At 46.0% G+C, this 19,236-nt stretch overlaps 2 protein-coding genes across 2 annotated transcripts in view; both read right to left on the reverse strand.

Annotated features, from left to right (window-relative positions):
• Positions 1–168: 168 nt before the first annotated feature.
• Positions 169–15,269, reverse strand: LOC118416151 (protocadherin Fat 4-like). The gene is made up of 14 exons (XM_035821228.1): positions 14,955–15,269; positions 14,118–14,592; positions 12,719–13,693; positions 12,034–12,282; positions 9,453–11,652; positions 8,789–8,940; positions 8,163–8,345; positions 7,507–7,641; positions 3,641–7,273; positions 2,638–2,787; positions 2,029–2,138; positions 1,449–1,561; positions 899–1,079; positions 169–345 (listed from the first exon to the last, which is right to left on the reverse strand). Exons 1-14 carry the CDS (start codon positions 15,267–15,269, stop codon positions 169–171), a joined length of 9,048 nt encoding a protein of 3,015 aa, XP_035677121.1.
• Positions 15,270–17,337: 2,068 nt separating this feature from the next.
• Positions 17,338–19,236, reverse strand: part of LOC118416152 (cadherin-23-like) — a 5,833-nt gene continuing 3,934 nt past the window's right edge. Inside the window, exons 4-6 of the mRNA XM_035821229.1 lie at positions 18,664–18,926; positions 17,981–18,130; positions 17,338–17,511 (exon numbers count right to left, since the gene is read on the reverse strand). Coding sequence (XP_035677122.1) covers positions 17,338–17,511; positions 17,981–18,130; positions 18,664–18,926 — 587 coding nt within the window. The remainder of the gene's footprint in view (positions 17,512–17,980; positions 18,131–18,663; positions 18,927–19,236) is intronic.

A 19,236-nucleotide genomic window follows, 5' to 3' on the forward strand; every position in this document is an offset into this window, starting at 1 on the left:
TTTGCCTCCTAACACATAACCACACACTAAATGGCAAAGGGAATCGTACACGTTGGTAATAATTAACTCGAATTTATGAAAAAATCAGTACAATATCTTTATTAAAGAAAATACCAACATAAACAATGATAAGTCTTCATGAATTGTCATTTACAAGGAGACGTTCACTTACTTGTCCACCTTGTTTTTATTTCTCCTCTTACAAAACCCTACACAGCAGACGACTAATAGGATGAGGAGTATGAGCCCCACCACCGCGCTGATGGTCAACACAGCTATTCCGGCGGGGGTCTGCACAAAAGGTGTAGCAGCCGTCGTCACACTGTTGTCAATCGACCGTGAAACCTTAATGGCATAAAACAACGGACATGTTAAAATACCAGCCTATTTTGATCAGTGTACCGTATGCCAGTTAATTGTTGTAATACGCACAAGCTAGTCCTGCATGGTTGAAACGTTGGTATTGTGGAAGATGGTAGAAAAGGAGTCTGAACATGTACTCCTCAGAATTTGTCCTTATACCATATACATCGCAGTAAACTGCTGACGTATTGAAACAACAACAATAAGTTAATAAAGGTGATTAAAAAACGAACAAGGATTTAGTTAACTTAAGAATGAAATTGTCAAGGAAATGTATTATGTTGTTGTATGCTGTACATTGACTCCAGTACAATTCCAACCCCAGTGAGTATCTTTATTATCGAATATTGAAATGCATCATGGTATTTGCTTCCTGTAGATGACAAAGGTACATACAATAAGGTATTCATTATGATTAACAGATTTTTCTTGCTAGGCCATTCGTAGATCTCAAGAAATGGTTTACAACTCTCCATACCTTTGCATTATCCACTGCACTACATTGCATGGCAATTCATTTAATGATGCTAAATACCTGTGTCACTGGGAAGTTTGAGAACTCTTGGCCAGAAATGGCGGCGCTAGGAGTTCCCGAATCGTCCAGCTGGGCCACCTCCAGAATCTCGTCGGCAGACATGAAGGATTTTGCCGCCGACAGACCGGACGCCGAGTCGGTGAGGCTGTTGGCGACCCCGTACACGGACACGGTGACGGAGCTAATAGTGGTCATAAAACAAGATGGTCAAGAATGTACAGTGGAAATTATTTAGCAATAAGACGTCAAATTGTGGTCACCATCATAATGCCATGATGCCGTAACTGTCGTAACTAGTAACTATCCAGTATACCTCTTGTAATTCTCCTATCTTAAACTTAATCTTAGCTTCTACAAGGATAGGGAAAGTAGTTCTTTTCTGATCTTACGGAGAAGAGAATTGTGGCGTATTCAACACGTGTATAATAATATTAGCATGTGGCGGCAAAGTGCTGATACACTTGAAAACACTGTTTGATAGCTAGCCAATTTAGCTGAAATATTAACAGATGTAACAGAAGTTAAAGCCAAGATTGTCTGCTTTACTCACTCAGATTGTAGCAGACGTCTCCGACTGGTGCCACTGCTGGTTGTGACGTCTGAGACTCCGATCCTTCCTGGCGCGAACACTGCGGTCAGAGCCGCGATGAAGGAATCCTGGACCTGTAGCGCAGGAACGATAAATACATATCTAACTGATTGGTCCAGCCGGAAAGTACGGACACTCTTCTACAAATTTGAACTTACATTGTATTTCTTAGCATGTAAGTTACAGGATGCCCCAAAACTCAACTGGTAGCAGCCTTACAGTTGAGCACGTGCACCTGATTCCAATATATTGCTCACTGGGAGACCCTGGTTTAACTCTTATGAAGGGTATCTCGGAAGAGCTCATAAAATTTCCCTACAAGAATATACTTTACACTGAAACAGTAAGGAAATAAACTTGCTGCCAGCTTTGCGTCACCAAGTACTACATGGGTCGAAACCAAAGTACAGGCGCATATTTTGAATACGTTTTGCTTTGGTAGACTATATGCACATGTAAATGTTTTCTAGATATGTTTTTGAGCCCCCTTGGAATTGAACACGTTTTGCTTATAGAATGTATGCACATACAAATTCCCCACCTGTAAGAACTGGTCATACGTCAGCGCCACCACCATGTCCACCAGACACTCCTCCGGACGGAACGTGTCCACACGGAGGGTCGCTGGGTCGGACGTCAGGACCGGAGAACCTGTGGGAGTGACGCAGTTAGATCCCAGTTTGATCAAACGATATTTCGAGCCTGATATTTCATGAAAAGACGCAAGGTAAAAGGTGCCGTTTGAGGTAAGAGTCAGTGTCGTCACAGAAATGCAAATCAACGTATAACAAGCATAGTGCATTCCAGACCAGACTGAGTGGCGAGTGTGGGGTCGCGCAGCGTAAGGACAACGTGTTTGACCCAGAAGCCCGAGGTCCCGTGTTCAAATCCTGTCATGTAGGCGATGTTGTCTTTGGCACTTAATACGAGTTTCCGAACTTCACTCAGGCGAAGATGAGTACATATAATTGCGGTTAGGTAAGTCCTGGGTACGTCCCTCAGATAGGACGTTAATGAAGAACTGTGCTATAATGATCAGCATGGTGATCGCGAGCATTTGAGGAATAAAGAAAGAAGCAAACGACAAAATCTGTTTTTAAAACAACGGATATAGGTAACCCCTCGAATAAAGGTGAACTAGTGTTCCTACCTGCATCCCTGGCCACGGCGGTCATGACGTACTTGAAGTCCGGCTCTAGTAGGGTGGAGTTGTCCTTCTTACGGAAGTGTCCGGACAGTAGGTCCACGTGAAAGAGGTTGGTGTAGTCTAGCAGGTAGTACTGGATCTCTCCGTTAATGCCTTATTTCCATAATGGGTGGAAAGTATGAAAAAAATGTACTAATGGACAAGACATATATTCTACTAAAATGGCTAGATCAGAAAGCTCATAACATCGAGCAGATTAAAATTGGACTGAGCAGAGCACTTTGGACTAATGCTTGTAGCCTTTCACAGACTACACCTATATATCAGATATTTTGTGAAAATGTATATTGAAAGGTAATTAATATGTAGAATGCAATTAGATATCTCCAGGAACAAAGTCAATTCTGCAGAATTCTGCAGAATTCTGGAACCTGAGCCAGAATTCTGCAGAATTCTGGGAACCTTAGCCAGAATTTTGCAGAATTCTGGGAACCTTAGCCAGAATTCTGCAGAATTCTGGGAACCTGAGCCAGAATTCTGCAGAATTCTGGGAACCTGAGCCAGAATTCTGGGAACTTTTGTTCCTGGAGACATCTAATTGCATTCTACATATTAATTACCTTTCAATATACATTTTCACAAAATATCTGATATATAGGTGTAGTCTGTAAAAGGCTACAAGCATTAGTCCAAAGTGCTCTGCTCAGTCCAATTTTAATCTGCTCGATGTTTCATATATATTGGAAGTGTGGTTGCAAATGTGTGTTACAGATTACCTAGGCTGGGGTAATTTCTTTGTTAATATGAAAAGTTAAAATTGAAAAGGAAAATAAGAACTGAACTTTAAACACAGCAAATAAGGTTCATAAATCGTAATCTCCAAGAGATGCTTGGAGATTACATAAATCGGATATACAGGAGTGGAACTACATGAATATAAAATTATATCATTTACTTAGTATTTCCTATTATCATTGATTGGATAATGATAGAAACACATAAATACCTTGATCGACGTCCGTCGCGCTGAGTGTATCCAAGTTGGTGAGACTGCTACTGTCGTAACGGATCTCCAGACTAAAGAACGTCTGCACCAGGATTGGTGCGTTGTCGTTGACGTCAGAGATCGACACGTTCACCTCAACCAATGAGCTGAGCTGAGGAGACCCTCCGTCTGTGGCCACCAGAAACATCTGCACAAAGTCTAACGTTTCTCTGTCGTTAGCTTCCTTTACTGAGATTTGCCCAGACGTTGAGTCAATGTTGTAGAACTGTAACCCTAAGGTGCTGGTAGTAGATATGGAGTAGGATATGTCCGCATTGGTACCCAAATCGTTATCTGTAGCACTGACGGTTAAAATGCTTGTACCCTGGGCTAGATTTTCTTCAATTGTGATGCTGTAAGACGTTTGAGTGAAGTTTGGTGTGTTGTCGTTGACGTCGAGTACGTATACAGTAACGGTTGTCTGGTCTGAAAACTGTGGTGTCCCCTGGTCTCGCACGTACACTAAGAAACTGTAGGAGGAGACGCTTTCGCGGTCAAGGTTACCGCTTGTGTAAAGCACACCTGTCGTGTTGTCAAGTGTAAAAGGAACGGACGTGTCCGACATGAAATAGTTGACTTCTCCGTTCGTGCCGTTGTCGACGTCATTAGCGCTGAGCGTGATCACGGAAGTTCCAACGGCGACGTCTTCGTTAACATCTGTTTGGTAGGTTGACTGTCCGAAGACAGGGGCGTTGTCGTTTATGTCCACAATTCTGATGTACACAACTGACGTGGCGGTGTAGAAGGGACTTTCTCCATCTTGGGCTTGAATTGTTAGGTTGTATGTGTCTTGTACTTCTCTGTCATACGAGCCGATAGTGAATATGTATCCATAGATAGGATCAATGCTGAATTTGTTGCCGTCATTTCCAGACAGAATAGAGAATGAGATTTCACTGTTTAACCCACTGTCTGGGTCTGTGGCCACGGGAGTTAGTACTGTGGTGTATAGTGTGACATCTTCGTCTACGTATTCTGTGTAGGAAGATTGTGCAAAGACTGGCGCGTTGTCATTGACGTCTTCTACTGTAATGACAACTACAGCCGTAGAAAACTGTGGTGGTGATCCTCCATCCGTAGCAGCAATGGTAAGGAAATAGAGGGCATTGACCTCGCGGTCAAGGGCATCGACGAGACTTAGGACGCCATCTTGGTTTATCTGGAATTGATTATTGAGATCTCCTGATGCGATGGAGTAAGTAATGTCATCATTTATTCCTGAGTCTGCATCAGACGCGTACACTGCTAACAGGTCTACAGGGTATGAGGAGTCTTCTGATATAGTGTATGCTGGGTAAGTGGTGGGAGAGAACACTGGGCTGTTGTCGTTGAGATCGTTTACTATAATCTGCACCCCGGACCAAGAGGAATACAGCTGTGGGGACCCATTGTCATATGCTCTAACGAAGAAATAATACGACTTCCTAGTTTCGAAGTCCAGTGTGTTCTGGCTAGATACGTCACCGGTTGTGCTGTTGACGTAAAAGAAGCTTGCGTCAGAGCCGCGGGTAGTGTAAGTGATGTCACTGTTGTTGCCTTCGTCAGGATCTGTAGCCAAAACTGTCAGGAGGATTGTTCCTATTGGTTGGTTCTCGTCAACTGTTACCGAATACACGGTGTTAGTCATGGCAGGCTTGTTGTCATTCACGTCCGTGACGAAGACGTACAACAACATAAAGTCGTAGTAGTCGATGTCTTCCGCTGTTATGTTCACTACGTAAGACGAGAGTGTTTCTCTGTCTAGTGCTGCGCCAAGTCTCACTGCCCCCGTGACGCTGTCTATGAGGAAGGTGGGAGAACTACTGGACACGATAGAGTAGGTTAGCTCACTGTGCTCTCCCAGGTCACTGTCTGTGGCGTTAGCGTCGTATAGGACAGTTCCCAGCGCGGCGTCTTCGGACACGTTGATCGTTGTGTTGTCCACGGCAAACACTGGTTGGTTGTCGTTTTCGGATATGACGTTGACGATCACTTCTGCTGTATCCGTGAATGATGGTTCCAGCACGTCAGTCGCTTGTATGGTCAGTACGTATTGCTGCTCCGTCTCATAGTCTAGTGGCCCTAGCAGGGATAGGGTGTTTCCGGCGAGTGAAAAGAGGCCCGTCCCGTTTCCAGAAGTGACACTCAGAACGGAAATAGCGTTGACGCCATCGTCTGCGTCAGTGTAGGTAAGCACGGCCAACTGTGTACCTACTGCGGCACCCTCAACAACACTTACGGTGTACGATTCGGGCTCGAAACTGGGAGCATTATCGTCTACGTCCAACACCGTGATTTCCACCTGGACGTCAGCGGTGAGTTGTGGGAGTCCTCCGTATACGTTATCGTGTACTCTCACCGTTAGGTTGTAGAAGTCCGTAGTCTCACGATCGAGAGGTCTCACAACAGATATCTCTCCCGTATCGTCGGCAATGGAGAACTTGTTTCCCGTATTTCCCGACACGATGGAGTAGCGGACCATGCCTTGGGCTTGGTCGGACCTATCGCCGTCTGTGGCGCCGACGGTCACTACCACAGTCCCGCTGGTTATATTCTCGTACAGGTTGGTTGAGTAGGACGAATCGTTGAACACAGGGGTAAATTCGTTCACGGGGTTAACGTGTACAGATACAGTAATGTTGGCACTGAGAGCGGGAGATCCATTGTCAACAACAGCCAGTGTCAAGTAGTACCAGTCATCACCTTCGTAATCTAAGTTTAGAACCTGGAGTTCGTTCAGTACCATCGCAAACCGGCTAGTTGTGTCACCACTGACAATACTGTACGATAAGTCGGCGTTATTACTTATGTCTTGGTCCGTACAATTAAAGGACGCCAATGTTGTTCCCACGTTGACATCTTCGTCCAATTCAATATTCACGACGTATGAAGAACATGAAGGCTGGTTGTCATTCACGTCAGTGACGTTAACGTAAACGTAGACACTACTGGATAGCGCTGGAGATCCCATGTCGGTGGCCGTGACGGTGAGCACGTAGTAATCAGTGTCTTCTCTGTCCAGACGTCGCTTGATTCCTATTTGTCCATTCGTGGCGCTGATCTCGAACATCCCCGCATTGTTCCCACCCGTTATGCTGTATGTGAACCGACCGTCATCCCCTAAGTCAGAGTCTGCAGCGTTAACTTGAAGGATGACCACTCCTGCTGTTTCGTTCTCAGCAACGCTTACCTGATAGCTGGGGTTCACAAATACGGGTGCTGCTTCGTTCACCCCAGTCACTTCCACACTGACATAAACAGTCGCAGTGTCACTTTGATATCCATTGTCGCTCACTTCCACCTGGATGTAGTAGCCGTCGGTGGTCTCGTAGTCTAAGGATGCCGCTAGATAAACATCAGCGTTGCTAGGCGACATGGTAATGCTTCCATCGCTGCCGTTCACGATGGTGTACGTCAGTTGGGTGTTTTGGTTGATGTCATTGTCGCTGCAGTTTACTGTGAGTAACACGGTGTTGAGAGTTGTGTTTTCGGGTACGGTGACTGTGTGGTAGGTAGACTGGCAGGACGGCGTGTTGTCGTTAGCGTCCTCGACGGTGATTGTCACGGTACTGGTGCCTGACCTCTGCGGCGACGTTCCACCGTCAACGGCAACAACTGTTTTGAGGACAGACATTTGGGACGTTGAAAATACAGATATGAAGATGAATATCAGATGCATCGGTCATTTTGTACTGAATGCATCACTATAGATGGACAAAAACTTGTAGAACTTAGATTGTGAAGTTGGAAAAGTTAGAACCATATGGAACACTTTGTTACAGTACATCTGACAAAAATACTAAATGTGTCCGATAAATGGGTGAACTATACATGCATGTTTAACTCACCTGTCAGTACGTATGTATCTAATGCCTCTCTGTCCAGGACAGCTGCAGTACTCAGGTCACCAGACAGGTAGTCCAGACTAAAGGCTCCGTCTTGGTTCCCGGATGTGATGTAATACTTTATTTCACCTGGTGTTCACAGAAAAGACGATGAATAACTACACTTACATGTACATTTACGCAGAAAATATGAGACTACTGGAAGCAAGCATTTGAAGTAATTCTGTTAGAAAATCTCTGCTTAATGTTGGGAAGAAAAGGTGCCAATTGATTAATATCGCCTACATGTAATTGGTCATGGTGTATAGAGAAACTAGAAGATGTGACTGGACAACAGAAAGGCATGAACTGGTCTAAGCTAAGCACTGAGCAACTCATCACGGAGGATACAACAAGATTGGGACGGATCACTGCTGATGGCTACCGTGAAGCCCCTACGACCACTGCGGCCGTGAGTGAGTGAGTGAGTGAGTGAGTGAGTGAGTGAGTGAGTGAGTGAGTGAGTGAGTGAGTGAGTGAGTAGTGAGTGAGTGAATGAGTAGGTGAGTAAGTGAGTGAGTAAATGAGAGAGTACAGGGGACAGTTCCCATTGGTTTCAGAACGTGGCCTCCTAGACAGTAACGGATATCGAGCAAGAATAGTATTGATGCTTCCCATACCCTGTGTTCCAGCATCATCATCCTGAGCGGAGACAGCCAGTATGGACGTGGCGAGGGAGATGTTCTCGTTGATGGAGACACTGTACGGGTTCAGGGTGAAAACCGGCTGGAACTCGTTCACTCCGGTTATCTCCATGGTTACGGCCACCTCCGTGGACAGGGAAGGAGAACCATTGTCTGCAACTGATAAGAAATTTACAAAAATATTAATACAGATATAACAGTTGTGTTGATATAGATATGCATCTCAAACGTTCTTAATTTCAGTCTGTGTCATCAGGGCTAGCTCATTGCAATAGCCAAAGGCTAGTTTAGCAGTCCTTTGTGTGCATTCTTCACAGCCAACATACATGTACAGATATGTAGAAAGTAGTTAAAGTTAGCACCAACAATATTGTCTTCTGTATGCTAAAAATTTGATTGGCCGACATTGAGGATTTCCAAATGGATGAACGTTGAACGTGGAAATCAGGGATGCCATCACGGGTTACAATGGATTCTTCTTCTCCACTCAACCTTGTCCTTCATGAGGGAGCGAATAAATAAGTGATAGATAAACAGAAAAACAAACACTCAAATAAAAACAAAGAAACAGTTGAAAGAGATGTTTTGTGACATGTATTTACCAGTGATGGTGAGTTGATATTGCGTTGTGTTCTCGTAGTCCAGTCCCGTGCTGACGGTCAGCTGCCCGGTACTGTCAACGTTGAACTGTCCGTAAAGGTCACCTGACGAGATGGTGTACGTCAGGTCTCCATTCACGCCTTCATCTGGGTCACTGTTGTAAGGAAATAGTTACACATAAGTAATGAAGATATTTCTTGGACGAAGCTGCGAAGGAATATGCCACTAGCCTTAGCTGTCCTTAGTGCTACTTTTAGCCTACTTTGAAGCTACACATTTGTCCTGATGGACTGCCGGATACCGCGGGGGTACCGCGGTAATCTCAGTGATTTCACGATTACGTCACGGAGTCTATTTATTGCCGGGTCCCGAGTTGATTTTAACTGAGAGTTAAAAAAAAATTAGGGCCCGATCGTACCCGATCGTAGCCTGCTAGCCTCAGGATATCCCACGGGCCACGTAGGGGTCGTGCCCGAAAGTGCACAAAACAACCCGTAAACCCCCCCAGAGGAGCCCTTTTCCAAATGCAACGGAAGCATGACTTGATGGTATTCATCTTTTTAGTTTTTTGTACCGTTATACAAAACGATTCTCACAAAGAAAATAACATGTGTGTCTCCTTTTTAACAGCGCGTAGTCAGCTACAACAACTAAAATGTAATTCACCTGCAGGTCAGCTGCAGCAACGACGTTCCGGCCGGTACGGATTCTGCCAGTGTCTGGTCGTAGTAGTAGCCCGTACATGAAGGAACGTTGTCGTTAACGTCATCCACGGTCACGTAGACAGTCGCGTCTGCCGACCTACTCGGAGATGACCCTCCGTCGTACGCCGTAACTGTCAGCACGTAAGAACTGGTCACCTCACGGTCGAGCTCTTTATCCACCGTTATCCAACCTGTGACGTAATCTATCGCAAAGTTGCCGCCAGAGTTCCCGGATGTGATGAAGTAGGTGACGTCACCATCCAAACCGTCGTCGTCATCAGAAGCTGTGGTGCGAACCACCGCGTCACTAAGACTGGCGTCTTCGGAGATTGTAGCTGTGTAGTAGCCTCCGTTTGAAAAGACTGGGTCGAACTCGTTGTTTGCGGTGATTTGAATGCCTACCCTGGCGGTGGATGTTAACTTGGGCGTGCCCTGGTCGGTAGCGGTCACGGACAGTGTGTAAACTGTAGTGGTTTCATAGTCCAGATATGCTATGGAGGTAACGAACACGTTGCCACTTGAATCAACGGCAAAGATGTTATCCGGAGCGTTACCGGCGACGATGTTGTAATCCAGCGTACCACCAACTCCCAGGTCGCTGTCACTGGCGATAACGGTGACGACGTTGTAGCCGACGGTTGCGTTTTCGGGCACTTCGGCGGTGTACGCTGCCGGACTGAACACCGGGGCGTTGTCATTGGTGTCTCCTATGGTAATTGTAAGGGTGACACTGTTAGACCTGACGGCTGGAGTGGTACCAGAATCCGTCGCTACAACTGTTAACGTGTACGTGTCTTGGGTCTCCTTGTCTAGCGCACCCTTCACCCTGATGTCACCCGTGTACTCATCAATGTAGAACTTCGTGCTCGTGGCTGCGAAGCTGTACGTTACATCATCAGGCAGTCCATTTGAGCCATAGTCGGCATCTGTGGCGGTCACCTGACCAATAGAGATTCCGATAGCCGTGTCTTCGTCAATGGCGATGCTGTAAGAAGCTTGTCCGAACGCTGGATCGAATTCGTTGTAAGGGGTGATTGTGATACCAACCTGTGTGGTTGCAGAGAGAGGTGTTGAGCCCTGATCCGTTGCGGTGACTGTCAAGGAGTAGGACGTGGTTGTCTCGTAATCAAGAGCTCGGGCTGTGGTGATGATACCGAACTGATCTATAGAGAAGTCCGTATTTGTGTTTCCCCCAGTAATGGCGTAGTATAGAATTCCGTTGATACCGGAGTCAAAGTCGAACGCGGTGGGCCGTACTACAAACGTGCCGACTGCGTCGTTTTCGTTAAGCGTGACCTGGTATGCTGAAGTAGGGAAGATAGGGGCATTGTCGTTCACATCTGTGATGATAATAGTCACGTTTACTTCAGCTGACAAGGCGTCCGCTGGGTTGGCTGGTTGATCCGTGGCTGTAACCTGTAGGAAGTATAAGGACGTACTTTCTCTGTCTAGTGCGGATTTAAGAACTAGCCAACCCGTGGTTTCTTCTAGCAGGAAAGTACTGTGAGCGGCCATGCTGAAGTGAACAACGCCGTCATCTCCTGCGTCGGTGTCCGTCGCTATGATTTGAAGAACGGAAGTGCCAAGACTGGTGTCTTCCGACACGGAAACCACGTACTCGGTCTCTGAAAACTGCGGAGTGTCTTCATTCCACGGGCTCACTGCTACCGTAACAAGAGCCGTCCCCGTTAGCTTTGTAGTACCCTGGTCTACCGCATGAACCGTAAGCGAGTATGACTGTGGATCGGAGCTAGAATCGTACTCCAGCGGATTCTGGAGAGTGATTTGCCCGGTTGTTTGGTCGATGGCAAACGCGTTGCCGACGTTCCCAGACCCGGAGAAGAAGTACTGAATCTGTGCGTTCGTTCCAGCGTCAAACAGATCCTGGCACGTGACGGTTGTTATCAAGGTTCCCGTGGCCGTGCTCTCGTTAAATGTAACAGCGTAATGGGAAGGCGTACACTGTGGCTCGTTGTCGTTGATGTCGTTAACGGTTATGTTGACCCACTTGGTGATTGTGTTAGGTGTTCCGGCGTTGAAAAGCACTCCGTCCGAGGCTTGAACTACAATGTTGTATGACGCCTTGGTTTCTCGGTCTAACTCGTCTACTAAGTATAGGATACCTGTGTCGGAGTCTAAACTAAACTTTGCATCGATGTTTCCTAGGGTAAAAGAAATAACGAAAAGTTTTTCAGTCAATAATGTGCGTTGTATCTTGTATCGTTTAAGGAAAGGTCGCGCCGCTCGCGTGTATTGAAAACGGAAAGCAATACCATATTTTGTGTTCATTCAATGAAAACACGGGTAAAAGAAGGATATAGAAAGCATTGTATTGATGGAGATTTGGGCAGAAAAAACAACATTGTCAGGATACTTTTAGTAGCTACGTAGGTGAATCATAAAATACTATAGCTATTTGAACGAACAAACACATGAAAAAAGAATCTCCTTGGCGAATATATTTGCCATATCTAACACCTAATAGAAAGTACATGGTCGAAGTATATTAGAATGTAAAGCAAGACCTATTCAAAGTTCTATACCTGACAGAATAGTATAGGTGATCTGTCCATGAGCGTTGACGTCAGAGTCTGCGTCCGTAGCGGCGACGCTCGTGATGGGATCGTTCACGGTGAAGTCCTCGTCGACGCTGAGAACGACGTCCCCGGAGAGAGCGAAGACCGGAGGAAACTCGTTCACGGGGTCCACGTGTACCGTAACGGGGATGACGACATAGTTGGGCGGAGAGCCGTTGTCTGCGACTGTGATCTCCAGGTTGTATTGTCTCGGAACTGTCAGGCAGAAAAAATATAATATGTCAAAATGCATATAGAAATCTGTTCAGTTATGTATAGTTACGTGGTTTATAACTCCATAGAGAACAGCATTTTGTCGCATCATAAGTGGTTCACATCATAAGTAAAAATCCCATAACACCTGGGTATTCTTTTGAGGGAAATAAAAGGAATACTGTAAAAATACAGCTTTAAAACGAGACCATAGCATGATCATGACAAAATGTACAAAACTGGAAGTCTGCTGCAGTACCAAGGTCAGCCACCAGTAGGCCCAAAATCGACCTTGAACATTGTGTTTACAACTCCTACTAACATGACAAATAAAATTGCAATCACTCACAGGTTTCTACTTGTTGCTTTGGAAACACATACACACAACGATACAAACCAAAAGCACTACCAGTCCTAGATTTTTCATAGGGGTAAATACCTGCATCATAGTCCAGCGGCGTGGTCAGCAGTAGGTCGGACCCATTCATGTAGAACTGGTTGGTATCGCCAGCCGAGATGGAGTAGGTCAGGACTCCGAACGCCCCGTCGCTGTCGGTACAGGAGAGCGACGTCACAACGTAGTCCGCCGCCTCGCTCTCTGACACCGTCTCGGAGAACACAGCGGGCACGCACTGCGCCGTGTTGTCGTTTACGTCGTCGAGAATGATTATAACGGACGTGGATAAGCTCAGCGCCGGGGTGCCGCCGTCTGTAGCCCACACCTCGAGCGGGTACAGCGGAGTGGTCTCCCAGTCTAGGGGCGAGTTCGTCACGATCACTCCGCTGCTCGGGTCGATGCTGAAGTCTCCATTGGGATCCCCTGACGTAATGCTATACGTCACAATGCCGTGGGCCTGATTTGAGGCATCTGTATCTGTAGCATCCAAGTCAATGATGGTACTACCAATACTGATGTCTTCAGACAGGGTTAGCGGAAATACCAAGGTAGAAAATGACGGCGTGTCTTCGTTTTCGGGGGTAACTTCAATGGTGACTGTAAGTGTAGTTGTTTTCTGATTCGCCGTTATTACTGAGTTATCGTTTACCAGGATGACAAGGGAATACAGCGTTTCTCCTCCGTCGTAGTCTAACGCAGTTGACACTCGAATCTGTCCCGTCGAAACGTCGAATTTTGTAGACGGAGTCTGCGTCGCTGTGTAGGTTAAAAACCCGTCGAAGCCGCTGTCACTGTCAGTACAGCCCAAATCGACGACAAGAGCTCCGACGGCCGCAGTTTCACTCACTGATACACCGAACGCAGAAGATGTGCACGTGGGGTAGAACTCGTTCACGCCGTCGAAGTTGATCGTGACCGTGGCAGTGGAGGCCAGCCCGCCGCCGTCCGTTGCCACAACTTCAAGGTCATAGCTGGTCGATGTTTCGTAATCCAGTGTAGATGCCACAGAGATCTCGCCTGTTTAAAATGCGATGCACAAATGACTACATGTATATGCACAACTTTGCCTTGATGATTTTACATGTCGGGGGTACAGCTTGTGTTATGGATAAGGGAAGGATTTCCAATTCTAAATCAGATTATTTCACCGTAAAACAAAAAAAAATATACTGTAACAGCAATGCATAGAATTCTTTCATGATGGTTATCCCCTACAATCTAATCCCATCGCTCAACGATATTTCAACGTTTTGCAAGCGTCGTTGTCTTTTCAGTCTTACTTCGATTCAATTGTTGCACGATACTTTAACTCTGAAATAAAGGTTTAGAAAATCCAATTTACGTTGCAGCAAGTTCATAGCATGAACGCCGTCGACTTAAATGGGGCCTTCATATAAGTTATAAGTGGCAAGAACACCTATATGGCATGAGATATTCGCACCTGTGGAAGAGTCTATCCGGAATGGGTGTGTAGCCGGCCCCGTGATTGCATACGTCACGATACCATGGGCCTGGTCATCGGCGTCTGGGTCAGAATCATCGACGTCATAGATGACGTCACCAATCGGCGTGTTTTCGGAAACAGTGACCGTGTCGTCGGTGATGGTCGGAGCGCCTTCGTTGACCGGAGTGACGCCGATGACGACCGGCACTTCTATAGCCGTAGTGCCATCGCTCAGTTGCACGATCAGATCGTACGACCGAGGTGTGGAGTTGGGGTCGTCATAGTCCAATGCACTGCCGGGGAAGATCGTGAAGAATGCGCCGTTTGGCCTGATAATGAATTTGCCGGCAGGGTCTCCGGAAATGATGGTGTCTGTAAGTATGTCACCGTCGCTGTCGGAACAGTCCATGTCGACAAAACCAGGAATGAGGTTGGGGGTCTCGTCCTCGGGTACTTGGACGACGTACGTGGTCTGTGTGGCAAAAATATAGAAAAATCCATTGTATAAGTAATGGAACGTAGAATTATTCAGATAAAGCTAATCTACAGCTAGCTACAAACGGATGGGCTTATCTGCTCTTCAAAACTTGAAACGGCAAAATCTTATCAGGAAGAGTAGTGAAGACTCGCTACCGCTGACAAAAATGTGTAGCAAACAGGAAGTATCATTTCATTTTATCCCTTTTTACGAGCACAGTACTGTCTTTATAATCCTTTGTATAGATTTTCAGGAGTGCTGGACTATTCTGATGACCGCAAATAAAACAGTATATATTAAAGGAAAACGCGGGGTGAAGAGGGGAGGGGGGTGAAATAAGAAATGACCAAGCTTACCTGGGTACAAGATGGTGGGTTGTCGTTCACGTTCCCGATGGTGACCAGGACGTACGAGTCCGCGCTGCGGGCAGGGTTCCCGCCATCCACCGCCTGGATACTGATGTTGTACGTCCCTCCCGCCGTCTCGAAGTCCAGACCCTTACTGACCACCAGCACTCCCGTCTTCGGGTCAAGTTCAAAGTAGGAGCCCGTGTTCCCATCAGTGATGGTGTAGGTTAGGTCACCGTCCGTACCGGCGTCAGAGTCGCTCACGTCCAAGGTCAACACTGTGGTGCCGATTGGCTGATCCTCATCCACCTGTAGCGACGTCATTTGTTACAAATGTAAGAAACATCTTGAGATGAAACATCTTGTATCTTGAGATTTCCGAAGCATGTAAAGAGGCTTTGAAAGTGACTTGAGATGCTTTAAAAGCGACTCGAAAAATCTTGAGATGTTTTCAAAAGAATCTTGACACTTATGAAAGATCTTATGATTTAAAAAAAAATCTCGAGATAATTTCAAAAGATTTCGGGATTTGGTACAAAATCTTGAGATTTTTCGACCATGTCTAAATTTCGTGTTTTTTTTTTTCAAATTTCAACGAGGCGGGAAGAACCCCGCAGTGGGTCTGCCTAGCATATCAATCTGCTTGCTGTCACTGTAAAGCATTTCGAGCTTTAATACACCAGATGATTATTATTAAGCAATACTTAAGGCTACTGGAAAGGGTCGGAGTCCTTAAGACGGGACGTTAAGCCGCTGTTCATTGTACTGTTGGGAAAAACTAGAGGAATTTTCCATGTGCAGTGAATCTGTAAATACTGTACATGGCGTCTGTCTTCTCTGTCACGAACAGCGGAAGATTAGATTCTCTGTAAGGTTAACTGGCTAGAGATCACTTTCGGTTTCATAAAAGATGATGGTGAGCCCTCTAGAGAATACACATCAACATTACCAAAGTACACAAACATGCGCAAATATATTTCACCCACCGTAACTGAATCAGATGGCTGTGCCGAAGGTGAACCCCAGACCGGTTGAAACTCGTTGACGTGATCGACGTAGATCACGACTTGGGCGGTCGCTGTGTTGGACGATGGGTCCTGCGCCTTGACGACCAACGTGAAGCTGCAATAAATAGTAACATGGTCAGCTTTCATGTAAGCAGTAAAACAATCAAAAGAAAAAAGGCAACACCTTACAATGATCAACCTCATTTCGCGAAACATGTTTAGTTTTGTTAGGAACTTTTTCATGTGCATTATTGTGAATTGCTTATCCTGTCTGACGGATTTTCTAACCGACTCTCATAAGCAGACATGCATATAGCTGTTGATAAAATACAGCAAATGAGATAACTTAATCTGCGACCTTTCTGGGCCCTTTTACATAACTTTCTATCAGTCTCTCCGATGTGCCTAGCATGTATCAATACCCCTCTCACATTAGGCGAAAATCAATTGGACGACGAGTATGCGAGCTCTAAATTACGAGGAGGCATGACCCTGGAGGGAAGAGGGGAACTCTGCCATTTCTTCGTCGGCAGCACGGTCATCCCTTCTCGTAATTTAGAGCTCGCAGACTCGTCGTCCGATCGATTTTCGCCTAATGTGAGGGGGGTATAACCACACTACTGCATTTTTGGTAACTACGGACACACAAGCAAACAAACAAACATCTAAAAAAACGAACAGACAGGCGGCCACAACTAAAACAAAACCTCCATACTCGGAAAGACACACTAATCTCTAAGTAGGTCTGTCTGGTGCAAAGACGGTATACAAGGGCTGAAACAGTGTCAAACTGTCTGTCCCACACGTTGGACACTGTTTAGCCCTTGTATACTGTCTTTGCTCTCGATAGATCTGCTTGGAGATCAACTTACACGTCATCGCCCGTGTCGAAGTCCAGCTGGTTGGACAGCATGACCCAGGGGTTGTTCTCGGTGTTGTTCAGCGTGAAGAGCCAGAAGTTCCCGGCGGTGTTTCCCGCGATGAAGGAGTAGGTCAGATCTGTGGCGGCCGTGTCGACGTCTGTCACCGTCAGCTGAACAACGTAGGCGTCTGTAGAGATAGATCATAGAGAATGCAAACAACCGGTACCGGTCATAAAACTTGTATTCTTTTGAACCCTCTATCATGAGCATGAGCATGATATAACTCCAAGTTTTAGAGCATTCACAGATGACGTGTCTTGGACCATTTTCATGACGTGTTTTGGACCATTTTCCGCCATATCCCAATTTTTGTTTGAAATTGACCATGCATGATGGTGTCATTTCGTAGCATATCATAAAATGACAAATTACAGGGCTTTTAGAACCGTTAATGTCAACACATACAATTCACTTTGTTTTCTTTTACTTGACTTACGATTACCTGCGAATTGGGGTTCAAATTTAGGTACGTAATTTCTTACTTGCTGTTTCGTCCTCTCTGACAGTGGCCTCGTATGTGTCGGTGCTGAATGCCGGGCTAGCGTCATCCACGTCCGTCACACTCACGGTCAGGGTGGCTGTTCCCGTTAGCGGACTGCTGGCGTCATCGATAGCGGACAGTTCCAAGTAGTACACCTGTCATAATGAGATATTCACATAAATAGGCGAGCAACATGCACTCTATGTACATTCAAAATGATAACAGATATGTGAAAAAATGATACGAAAAAATTAGAGACTCATTTTTTTAGCCAAACCATTAGGCAAAAAGGTCCCTATCCACCTACAATGTCATAAATTGAAATCATTGACATTGCTTGACAGACCAGCTGTCAATGGACTGTATCACGCTACTGTCATGTAGGGGGTGTTGGCCTGTAATGCTAAGGTATCCGAAATATTGCTAGAGGTCGCCAAATCGTAAAGTGTCTTTGGGACCTGACAATTACTACTCAACAAATTTCAAGCAAATCTATCAAAAGGATCTTGAGCTACAGGTGCGACCACGCATACACAACCAAAAACAGTACTCGAGTCGGGAGATGGACTTCCTTCCCGGAGGTAATACTAGGTGAAGAAAAGCGAAATAATGTGTCTTACGTACCGGAGTGGACTCATAGTCCAGCGGCTGTGCCAGGACGATCCTGCCGGTGCCCGGGTTCATGGTGAAGGTACGCGGGGAGGTCGTGTCTCCGCCCGTGATGGTGTACACGATGTCTCCCTGAGAACCCTGGTCATCGTCTGTAGCTGATACCTGAACAACAAACACTGGATGTCAGAACAACGCTGAAGGTGGCTGTGTCAGTAATTTTATATGTGCATCCATGTTTTAAAGGATTTTAGATTGGTTGTGGAGGTTGTGGTCTTGGGTTATCTGTCTCCTCCTTACCCCTCCTCTCTATTTTTTCTTTACTGCTGTGTGCTTTTTCATGACACGACACTCCTACATTTACCTTACAATAGATTAGGAGAGTTAGGGGGAGTGAGAGATAGAGGTAGGAAGACATTTACACAGACAGGCAGATAGAGACAGATTGATTGGCAGACATACAGGCACAGGCAGACCGAAAGGCAGTCTACAGGCAGACAGAGACCTACAGACAGACATGGACACACAGGCCGAAAGTCAGACAGACAGACACATAGTCACGCAAACAGACAGAGGCAGATAGACAAACAGACAGACAGAAAGATATGCAGACAGACAGACAAAGACAGACAGGAGGTAGACAGACATATACAGACATATAGAGACAGACATAGACAGAGAGACCAAATCCGCCTTACATTGGATGTGACAGTAGTCGCCACCGCTGTATCCTCAGATAACGTGACGGTGTTGCTGGGCGGCATGGTGGTGAAGTCTGGCGTGAACTCATTCCGACCCGTGATGGCGACGTAGATAGTCGCAGTGCTTGTGGAACGGTCGGCGGCCACGGCGGCTTGGTCCACGGCCGTGACCTTCAGCGTGTACTTGAAGTTAGCCGTTATGATGGCGGCGGCTTCCATATCAATGGCGCTGGCGACTGTGATTAACCCTGTATTTGCATCTGCATAGAAGCACAACATATTTCTCTATGTAACCGGTCTTCTTCATAATTTCTTGCAACCAGTCTATCTATTGTATAGCTTGTGCCAACGAGACCATAACATGTCAAGAACAAAAGAAATTGGAAGCTCTGCTGCAGTACCGAGGTCACACACCAGGGGGATCAACCTTCGTCTTCCCAATCTCTATCCATGTACCACATGTCAAAATTAGCCTCCATAGCAGGCTCTCTGGGTTTTTTTGCTCATGATACACTTTTGCTGGCCATTTCTATTTGTACTGATCGCTGATTGCTGGCCTTTTCTGCCTGC

Source organism: Branchiostoma floridae, chromosome 5 (assembly GCF_000003815.2).
Source record: "Branchiostoma floridae strain S238N-H82 chromosome 5, Bfl_VNyyK, whole genome shotgun sequence".
NCBI classification, from domain to species: Eukaryota; Metazoa; Chordata; class Leptocardii; order Amphioxiformes; family Branchiostomatidae; genus Branchiostoma; species Branchiostoma floridae.

What these genes read in the sequence shown, in the direction of transcription:
- LOC118416151 (XM_035821228.1), bottom strand. Translation starts at nt 15,269, where the DNA reads ATGACGTCGCTACAGGTGGATGAGGATCAGCCAATCGGCACCACAGTG. An exon ending in CACCTATACTATTCTGTCAG is followed by an intron (nt 11,653 to 12,033) that starts GTATAGAACTTT and finishes CTTTTACCCTAG; the next exon opens with GAAACATCGATGCAAAGTTT. An exon ending in CGCCGTGGCCAGGGATGCAG is followed by an intron (nt 2,139 to 2,637) that starts GTAGGAACACTA and finishes TCACTCCCACAG; the next exon opens with GTTCTCCGGTCCTGACGTCC.